This window comes from Phaethon lepturus, unplaced genomic scaffold (genome assembly GCF_000687285.1).
Source record: "Phaethon lepturus isolate BGI_N335 unplaced genomic scaffold, ASM68728v1 scaffold21300, whole genome shotgun sequence".
Lineage (NCBI taxonomy): Eukaryota > Metazoa > Chordata > Aves > Phaethontiformes > Phaethontidae > Phaethon > Phaethon lepturus.
Window position 1 is genome coordinate 1 of NW_010514298.1, and position 10,564 is coordinate 10,564.

At 42.3% G+C, this 10,564-nt stretch overlaps 1 protein-coding gene across 1 annotated transcript; it reads right to left on the bottom strand.

The window, feature by feature from the left end:
* Window positions 1-1,665: 1,665 nt before the first annotated feature.
* GGCT (gamma-glutamylcyclotransferase) lies at window positions 1,666-10,285 on the bottom strand. Its single transcript, XM_010292636.1, has 5 exons — window positions 10,161-10,285; window positions 9,370-9,439; window positions 7,196-7,341; window positions 3,921-4,056; window positions 1,666-1,957 (listed from the first exon to the last, which is right to left on the bottom strand). Exons 1-5 carry the CDS (start codon window positions 10,283-10,285, stop codon window positions 1,808-1,810), a joined length of 627 nt encoding a protein of 208 aa, XP_010290938.1. The 3' UTR covers window positions 1,666-1,807.
* Between the last annotated feature and the right edge of the window lie 279 nt (window positions 10,286-10,564).

The following is a 10,564-nucleotide window of genomic DNA, read 5'->3' on the forward strand; positions in this document are numbered from 1 at the left end:
GCTCCTCCCCAGGCAGGCATGGCCGAAGGCCTCTTCTCCTGCACGGATGCCGCCTTTGGCTCTCCTTGGCGGAAGGCGTCCTCGCCCGGGAGAGGTGCCGGGGCGGGGGGTCCTGCCTCAGGGAAGGCCGCCTTCCCCCGGCCCTCAGGAGCTCCCACCATTTTCCCCTCAACAGGAGGCATCAAGTACCTTCTGTCAGTTCCCCTCTCAGGAGGCCATCAGGGTAGTATTTACTGGTTTTCTTCTTGCAAGAAGAAAATACCCATTTAAAAGTTGAAAAGGCCAAAGGAGCACGGCAAAGCAAAAGAAGTGGTGCTGATGTCGAGGAGGGTATCCATGCATAGTCTTACCCTCCATGCTGAAGTTAAAGCCATTAAAACACACAAATAGCCAATGGAGGTTTCAGTTACATTTCCATGTCACCAGCTTTCGCTTACATAAAGCAATACTGATACTCTGGACACATGCATTGAACAGACAGGGGAGAGGTTTGGTAACTGCAGTTTTATTTACTCATTTTCAGACTATACAGTGCTAACGCAGAAAGTACTGTATTTTACTGCAGTCACCATGCCCAACGGGCGTATGACATCAGGACAGCACCTACACATCCCTGGCAGAAGTTTACAGAAAAATTTTATGCAGACAAGACATGGTAAGTCTGTTACTTTGTCAGTTGTTTATCTACGCAGTCACACAGTGACACCAATTATATTTTACGCCCCTCTGTACATCAAGAGGAAAAAAAACCCACCACAGTACAGAAGATAAGCCAAAGTTCAGTTATTTGACATCTTCCAGGTTATCAATTTTTCCGTGTCCCCCACACACTAATTACAGGGTTTGCCAAGTACCATGAAGATAAATACCCTAAACCTTACAAGAGCTTCCAGTTTTGTAGGAGATTGTCAAAGCTATGGAAAAAAAGAGGTCAAGTCTGTTCATCTGGGGTTTAACAGACAAACAAAACCATGAAACAAATGCACTAGGACTCACAGGAGACTTCCTGATTTCACTGGCCATAAGACCAAGGCCTAGATAAGCAACAAACCAGTCAAAAAGGTCATTTAAAAATCCTTGGAATTATCTAACTGAAATGAATTCTTTAAAATCTGTTGGTTATACCTAACCAGTTCACCTATGATGATTACTATACATAGAAAGGAGGCAGCCGTTACGCTTTGAATGAGATCCTTCGCTGAATGTTGTCTTCAGGCCTGGATTGCCTTTTGGACTAACACTTAAAAACATGGAGACAGTTAAAATTACTTTCTTTGTTAACTACATAAACAGAAACAGGAACTCCCTAGCTTCAGATAGGCTGGGCTTCAAACCATTAAGAGAAGCAGCAGAGGAAAAGGTTTAGTCTTGGTTTAGAGATTTGAGTCTACTTTGCAGCTAATAAATCTTTGAAATTCTTGATAATTCTGTATACAATGTTTAGGAACAAAGAGCCCGATCCTGCAGCCCTTATTCCTCAGAAGGCAACAGATGCCAACACCTATCAAGATGGCCTTTTTCTTTTACAAAGGTCAGTAAACAACATGATGCACAAATTTGCATGCAGCACTGCATGACAATTACAGAAAGATAATTTCTAAATCTGCAAAAACTTCAGCGTGTACTCAAGCTACACATAAAAAGCAAAGAAGTTACCAATGTCAATGTGTCTTTACACTGCAAATCACGTCTAAGGGCTTACTGTAGATGCACAAACTCATATTTTCTTGATAAAGAAACTGCTGATCAGCACAGTGAGGAGAGGTATCTAAATCAAGGTGAATGGCCAAGCAACTGCAGAGGTATTCTATGCAGAATTTATTTTCTTTGCTTTAATAGCAGCTTCAATCTCTTCCATGATTGGCACTGGTCCTGCATAATTATTAGTTTCAATAGCTTCTAATTTCTTCTGATAGTCAGATGGCAAGCCATTCTGTTCTGCACCCATGCAGATAACCTGTAATCAAAAAGAGGGGGAAAAAAAGCCATCAGTAACAGTGTTAGGAAGGACAGACCCCTCCAAACATTTACTTGTACGGGAAGAACCGCTTACAGTAACAAAAGACTTAACCCCAAATAATGCTATTTGTACCTAAAGATAGCCAAAAGCTTCTAGAAGACCACTGAGGACCTTAATATCAACAAAATTACTCTGAAAAGGCTTGTAACTACCAAGGCATACCCCTAAGATTCTGAAATGTTACTAACATGCACAAGACTGTACAATTAAGCTGTTACTCAGTTATTCTATTCTTTCTTCCAGCGAGGATGAGAACTACTTTCTATGCCTTTAGCCAGCCTTCATATCACATCTGAGTGAGAAGCAGTGTATATTATGGAAGTTATTTTTAAAACTAAGCTGTTCAAATCTGAAGCACAACAGCAAGTACCTAGACAGATTATAGGAGTAACAGAAACAGATACTTAGCTTAGTGAAAACACACAGATTCCTTAGTTTGTTACTGCAGCTTTCCTTCTCCATACAAAATAAACTTAAGTATTGGTGCAAGAGAAAAGTGACAGTGAGAGGAAAAGAGGTGGCTGTAGGTGCCAACACCTGAAAGAGATATTAGCAAGCTCCCATATAGAAATGGATAGATAAATACGCAGATTTTAAAAGTTGTCACTATTGTAAATATTCTTTCATGCATTCAACAGCCAGGAAATTCAAGGATGAGATGTCTAGAAAGGATGAACTTTGCCAGAAAAAGTACATAACAGTAGAGGGATGTAGATCACTGTGCCAATGCAGTCACCTGTACTAAATTTTTAGCCCTCTTGCCTGGTTACCTTAAACAAATAAAAGCTGGGTACAAAGGGAAAGAAGAGAACTACCAACTGACCCTGACAACAGCAGAAGGGAATGTTTCGTTAAATAGAGTTGCTGTTATTGGAGTATACTGTCAGTATACTAGTCAGAGCTGACAGACGGCAGCAGACTATGTATTAGCTCCCTGAAAAGCCCTCAAGATCAGTCTTGACAGGAAGCGGGTTGGCAGGGAGGAGGTTTGTGAAGTAGCAGAGCCTGCTTTCTAAGCAAGCTTTCTTTTCAGAAGTCCTTCAGCAGCTGGTCTTTGCTGTGCTCCTGGAAGCTGATTGATAGGAGCAAGCTCCTCAGTTGAGAAGGTGGCACACTGGGGATTTAACAAGCTCAAGCCCCATTTCTTTGCTTTTGGCAGAAAAAGTCAACATGTCACAGTGATGTCTATCGGCAGTTGTTAATAGCTGCACAATTCCAGACATGCAGTCATGCCACCAGAGGCCAGGCCTGCATCAGATCTCACAAGCTAAGCAGGTCAGGCCTGCTGTGTGACTGGATCATGTGTCTCTACAGAGTCAGTGTGTTGCAGAACAGTGTTGAAACACTTCTGCCTCACCAGCCATCAAGTGGCAACCCTGTAGTGCTCCACAACGTTTGCTGGAAGTCCTGTGATATACTGATGATGCATCTGGTAAAAGCAGGCAGGTGGATTCCTGTATTAAATGATAGTAAAATACTTCATAAGACAATAGGGATAATCTCTGTCCTTGAGACTACAAGCTAGGTGCTGTATCTTCCCCACAGAAGCTTCTCTCCATCCTTTCAGTGGAGTACATTAATTTTTCAAACAGGGAATTGCTGCATATATGTAAACAACATCCTTCAGAAATCCTTGTGTCAGTCATAACTAACTCACGAGTTAGAGGTGTCACGTAAGGCATAACTAAACCAAAAAATAAAAGTGATTTAGTAGGCCTAGCTAGCAATCTTCTGCGAGCATCATTACACTATTACATTGCACAAGGATTAAGTTATACCTTTACATTAGAGTTACTCATGCCTTCCATCCACTGTAAATAAAGTGCTTATTAAATAGGACAGAAGTACTGCATCATATATTTCTGTTCATTCTCTCCAAAATTAGTGACAGAACACCTACCTTTTTATACTGAGGAGAAGGGGGACCACAGACATAGTCCTTCATCTGGTAGCTTCGACAGGTCAGTACCTTTCCTGCTTGAGTGTGGACATTAACTTCTATTGGGACATAAATACCATCTTCAACTCCCTCTTGCCTGGAAAGGACATATATTCCTTTCATGCCAAATAACTGATACAACTTTCAAACAAACTGTGCAATTAAACACATACGTTTATTGTAACAGGATTCAAGGCAGGACACTGGTCTGCACTGTTAATAGACTTAAAGAAAAACAAAGCAAAACATATTCCAGTACTTTTTGTGCAAACTTGTTTCATATCCAAAAATAAGTTTCTAAAGCAGCAGCAGCATTCATCTTTATTACTTCAGCTCTGTTAACAAAGATGACTAGTGATTAACTTGCGAAGTTAGAGAGAGAATACTCCTTGTGAATTAATTACCATGCAAGCCTGGTAATCTACAAGAGAAACACAGCATGAGCCAGGCATGTATCATTCATTACCCTCCACTCAGATAATGAAACAATTGCAAAGTTTTATCTTGCCCATTGTGTTACATTTGAATAAGAGGAAACTCGCACAACTCTTGCAATGCACATTCCAATGAATAATCCAAGACACCCTTTAATTTGTGCAAGACTTATACAGCAACAACAAGCTAGATCAGGGCAAAAAACATTGTTATTTTTTTATTAGAAAAATCACGCTGTCTTAGGAAAACAAAAACAAACTCAAAAACAAGGCTACTTGTTGTCTTTAGTCATTACCATTTAGCCACCAATAAAAGTCTGATGAAATAGCAACAAGTAAATGAGATGCTTAAGCAATACATGACAGACTTTATAGCACAATTAGCTTCAGATATGCTTTAGATATGAATGATAACATGGGTTTTAATGCTGCTCGTCAAAATATCATTTGACAACTTATTTTTCTTTCAAAGACTTCTTACTGTTTCAAGTTATTTAATGTACGTAACACAGGCCATGTTATATAACTAGGTTAAGTGCAAGTAGACAAGGGAAGCTAACTGCAGATTCAAGGTCAGCAGACTGCAAAATAAGTCACATGGGTGTGTGAGAGCAAGAAAAATATTACAGTTAAGTAATGTCCATTACTAGGGTAAGGAAAAGTAGGAGGAAAAGTAATGACTTAGTCTATAACTTACAGATTTGTGAAGTAAAGAGGACAAAAAAAATCTGACCATGAGACAGCACCAAAATGCATTGGAAGCCAAAAAGTTCAGCCATCTAAGCAAAAGATTCCCCTCCCATATTCTTTTTCTATATATTATGTTGTTTTACTAGTATTTCAGCTAACAACATGCAGCATCAATTACACATTCCCTCCTCTGCTTCTGGATAACAAAGCACAGACTTTATCCAGATTGGGAGGGGGGGAAGGTGGGGGGAAGGAGGGGGACAAATAATGAATTTTTTTTTTCTTGATACATAGAAATTCCAGGAAATAACCTGGTTGAGAACTTACAAATATATCTGCACACAGCCAGAGAATCCTAAGATCTTCAGCAAGAACACATGCAAGCTCTTTCAAGATGGTTAGGAACAATCCTTAGAAGAACACTATTGACTATTGTTATAAAAGCCAAGAACACACCCTGTTGCCTTCCATTGCCAGTCCACCTTCATGGCATCAATGAGGCAGCTGGGAAAAAGCAATCTTTAATGCTAGCGTCCGTCCTGTAGTTTTTGGTGACGATACAGCACTCAAGTCTGTAGCATCTTAGCCAGCATTAAAGTTTATCCCCTGACAAACAAATGCCTGGAATCTGCAATTCTCTAGTATCTAAACAACACTTCTAGAAGTTAAAATGCAAAATGCTGTCCCCACAGGGGGAACAGTGTTACTATCAAAGCAGATGCTGCCAGACAGCATCTTTATACTTGTGAAGTTTATGCTTTAGGAAAGCATGGTAAATCAGGAGATTAAGTACAGGTCAGCAGAAAGGGGACCAGATGGTAAGTGCTAGTGTAAGCAACAGAGGGGGAACTGAGGAGATAACAAAACAGGGACATGTGAAGCTCTCCCCAACCAGAAGCATACCAGCTAGATGCCCTCCTGCTTCGGACTAACACTCCCAGCCAGAACTTGAGAGAGCTGAGAGTGCCTATTCCCATGGTGTGCTAACAGAACTTGGGCAACAGTTTCTGTTGTATTTCAGGTTCACTGTAGGCAATGAAAAGCAAGTTGGAACTTCAAGCTTCGTGGCCAAAGTTATAAGGACATGTCTACCCAGCACAATGCAGCCATAGCCAAAATTGCAACAGTACCAGAAGCAGAAGAACTGTATTAATGCAATGCTTTCAATGGGTTTAATACACCCTGCTTCCTTAGCCTCACTAGCCCAGATTTCTACTGGAATTAATTGGCAGTGATGAACTGCTCTGAACAAGCAATTCTTGTGTACCAGAAGCACCATGCTGTGTAGGTGCATCCTGAAAGCTGCAATAAGCACATGACACCAGCCAAAGTTTTGGAGATTAAGTTCTAGTCCTGCCTTAGACCTTGCAAGAAGTTATGCTACTCCTTGATTTGTTTACCCAGGTGGTCCTCCAGACTTCAGCCTGGGAATGACTTGCTCAGGTTGCCTTAAACTTGTCTTAATTATCAGGCACTGGCAGAACATTCACTGCCATACATTGTAATGGTGCAGGCAGCCTCTGCCATTCAAAGGGAAAAACAAAACCACCCCAGCTTCCTGCTTGGATTTACCTCAAGTTCACAAAAGTTTGAATCCTTAGAAGAGAAGACATGCAAAATACCTTCCTCAGAGGGTGCCTTTGCCTGTATTAAAGACCTTTTTCTCTTCTGCAAGTCTTGTCCTCATCCCTTCCTCCTCCACTACAACTGGAGTCTACAGATGTAGAGAGGCAAAAATTGATGTCGGTCTCAAAGGGAACTCTCCCTAAAGCAATGGGAAAAGTGTCACAGGACAAGTATGGAGTCTAGAGTAATTTTAGGGACAGGACATTGTGAGGACAGGGATTAAAAAAAAAGAACCTGACCAATATATCGGCTCCAAATCAAGGTCCACACCTTCTCAAAATACTCCCAAGTAGCTTTAGCTTGAAATTTTAATCACAAATGTGTTTTAGTCAATATATGTACTGTGGAATGAAATTCACATATTAAAATCCAAACCATCTTCTTGATTCCAACACCAAAGCTTCCACACAGCTCTTTACCAAAAATTAACTACTACTTTTCAGTTGCTCTCTAAAATAGTAGAAGACAGCAAAAGTTGTCACCTACTTATCCAGTGAACGTAAATTGCTAGCGTTCATTTTCCACACTATTCCCCATACTTCGTCTCCAGGGCTCTGAACAATGGTAGCTGTACCTCCATGCCAGACAGAACTTGTCCTGCCTTGATGATGGCCAAACTCGAACTTAAAGTCCTGCAAATGAAACCAATGCAGAGAATCAACTTCCATTTAAGATAAGGGCTGTTGGCTATTCTTGACATGAAAGGGGCAGCTAAAGGAGAGTCTGAAAGTAGTCAGTTGGAGCCACAGAAGAAGGAACAGACAGGTGGAATCTGATCCAGCTCCTGTCTCATGAGAGGCTGAAGTCAGCCTTTTCCACCTCCCCATGAGAAACAGCAGCCTTGGGACAAAGGGAGGAGAGGTCTGGCAGAGAGCACTGCTGATAAAAGTCTTGGTCTCCAGTGGAGACCTGGATCGACATCCAAACCTCTCAGCAGTCTGGCCTAAATATTAGCTAACTATTTCTAGGGGTGAGAAGAAAATGCAGGTAGCCCTTTTTCAAGCGTAGAACACATACTCAATTCTGCAGTAAACACAGTAGTGCTGAAGAAATGTCAGCTTGACTTTTGTCCAAGTTGGCAGTGACAGGACTGCTGATGTGCTTCCTGTTAGACAATCTGAAGGGCCCTTGGCTGAGGTGTACTATGAAGGACAGAACCAACTACTGCCTCCTTCTCATTCCTCAGAAGACATGCCTACCTGGTGCCTATTCCTTTGCAGCTTTTGGTGCTGTTATAAGACTTAAAACCTACCATGCAGGGTCCAGGACAACAGGAGGGGTAAAGAAGCCTACAAAATGGTGAGCCTTGGGTGTTATCCTCATGCATTAATACTACTGCCCAATTGTAAAATACCATCCTGTGTGTTTTTGCAGCGTTTTGTGCCATCTCGTCACTCAGCTGGAACATTCTTGGGTATTTTTAAGCCAAGGCATATGCCTCCTTGAGCGACCTTATTCAGGTTTTTGCAAGGGGAACCATTCTTTTAGAAATCAAGTATCTCTTCTTTCTTACAAGTAATATCAAACATTACTATATAGGCAAAACAGAGTAACAGGTTCTTGCCTTTTTTTTTTTTCCCCAGCGTAATTTCCCATTTGACTCCATACACTCAGTTTTCTCTCCTACTTGTTAGCCAATTTGTGGATCCTTCCCTAGCAGTACAGAAGGGAAAGAAGAAAACCCCAAAACTTTACAGAAGACTACCTGCTTAACTACAACAACAAAATCTGGCAAAGGCAAAAAGGATTAAAAACAACAACAATAATAAAACCCAAACCTATACAGCCCCACAGCTTTTCTAACAGCTTAAAGAGGGTGATCATGAGAAATAAGATCATTTTGGTTTGAAATATATGCATGTACATATTAATATTCACTTTCCGAAACACATGAGCTTCTGGTAATATGTCCTAACAGAAATGGGGAAAAGGTTGCAAAAGTTGAACAGTTGGAAGCTTACACACAGAAGAACAGCACTGATCAGAACACTAATCCGATTTTTTTTTGTGTAAGTGATAATCAGCAGCCTGGCAAAGCCACACTGTTTACTCCATCAACAGAGTCACCTTCCTTCCCTATAAAATGTCCCCCATTAAACTAATTTCCCTAGGGAAAAAGTTTACTTTGACACACTAGTCATCAACCGTTCGACAAGCCGCTGCAAAATGGCTTTGCAATGTTCGGGTCACTGGATCACTGTGTGAAGAGGAGTCTGGCCTAGATCCTGTGGACAGTCAAGCCCGAGTAATTTGCATGCAAGTAAATAGTTCAGTCAAGTCGCAGACTGAAGTTACAGATGTGGACAAGCGCTTGAGGGGAGCACCAAGGAAATATTCCCGTAGAGCCAAGTATGCTCACAGCAGTCTAGTTAAGCAAAAAAAAAAAAGCACCAATTTTTCTTTTATTCCTCCAGTTGTATTTTCTTGGACCTGACCCACACTGAATACCTCCACGGAGGTGTATAAAACAGTCAGATGCCACTCAAGAAGGGCAACAGAGACTGTACAGAAACAGTAGGGTTAGCTCCGGTGCTGGAAGCAGGAAACCCTTATGTTACACCACAGAGGGAACTGCAGCAGACACTGCAGGGAAGAGGGAACGAACACACTAGATACTTTCTTGGGTCAAGAGCTTGGTCTTTGGACCTCCTTCTAAGTACCAGCGTAATAGCCTTTCCGTGCTTGTTACACATCCCATTTCTTACAGCTTTCGATTGAAGATTAACAAAGCTTTAAAAAATAAAAACAGAGGGAAGTGAATTTAGTATTCTAGTTTAACATCCAGAGTACTCTGTTTACAGGCTATATTTTCCTTTTTTTTTAAGCCAACATGGTACTACCACAGAAAAATTAACAGAAATCAGCTCCAACCTTTCTGTGCTTCCTCACTGCCAAGTATCAGTGATTTTTCCAGCTTGAAGCCAGCCGGTGTTAGCAGGGAGCACAGCAATCGGTCAAAGGCCGGCTAGGAAAGCTAGCGCCCAACTGGCCGCTCTTGAACAGCTAACCTGCAGCGTGGCAAGAGACACTTACTGTGAAACCTGAAAATCTACCTCAAACCCAAAAGGAGAGCTGAAGCATAGGGCTTTCTTTTATTCAAAGGTAAGAGTGCGATACCACTGCTTTCCTCCTCACCTCCAGGGTCTGATCCTGCAAGGTGCTGGGCTCTCGGCCTGTTTGATTCCTCAGTGGTATCCACAAGTGCCTCAGACTTTACAGGAGCAGGCCTCAGTTGCCAGGTTGATGGTCCCCAGTATGAGACTATAGGAAGTTTATTAATTACAAGTTTTTGGAACTTCTTTGTACACTCCAACATAGCTAATTTCCTGCCAGTCACCCCAGGAGAACCTTCAAATCACCCTTAAGTGGTACCAACCAATGCTCTGCTCCTCCAGGGATCCTTCCACTTGTACAGATCGGCACATCAGCAGGTTAACGACCATGAGCTCACATTTCCAAGTCTACGTTAAAGCCAAGCTGATACTCTAACATGTAATAACCCCTGGCAGGGGCAGAACTGCCAAGGTGTAGGAAGGTGTCAACGGCAGCTGCGCAGCTCCGGCTGAACGCCGGCATCCCGCCTGACACGTGGCACGGGGAGGGCTCCTCGCTTGTAACCAGCGTGGCAGAGGAGAAAGAGGAATTTTGATTATTTTTTTTTAACGGCGCACCATCCTTTTAAACACCGCCAGAAACTTGTCCCATAAAACCCAGCTGAGCACCTGCCGCTCGCTTTTTACCGGTAGAAGGGATCAACCGGCCGGCCTGCCTGCAGCACCGGCTTCCACGCCGCAGAGCCAGGCCCACGCGCGGCTCCACCGAGGCAGGCGGATTTCCACAGGCTCCCTCCCGCCG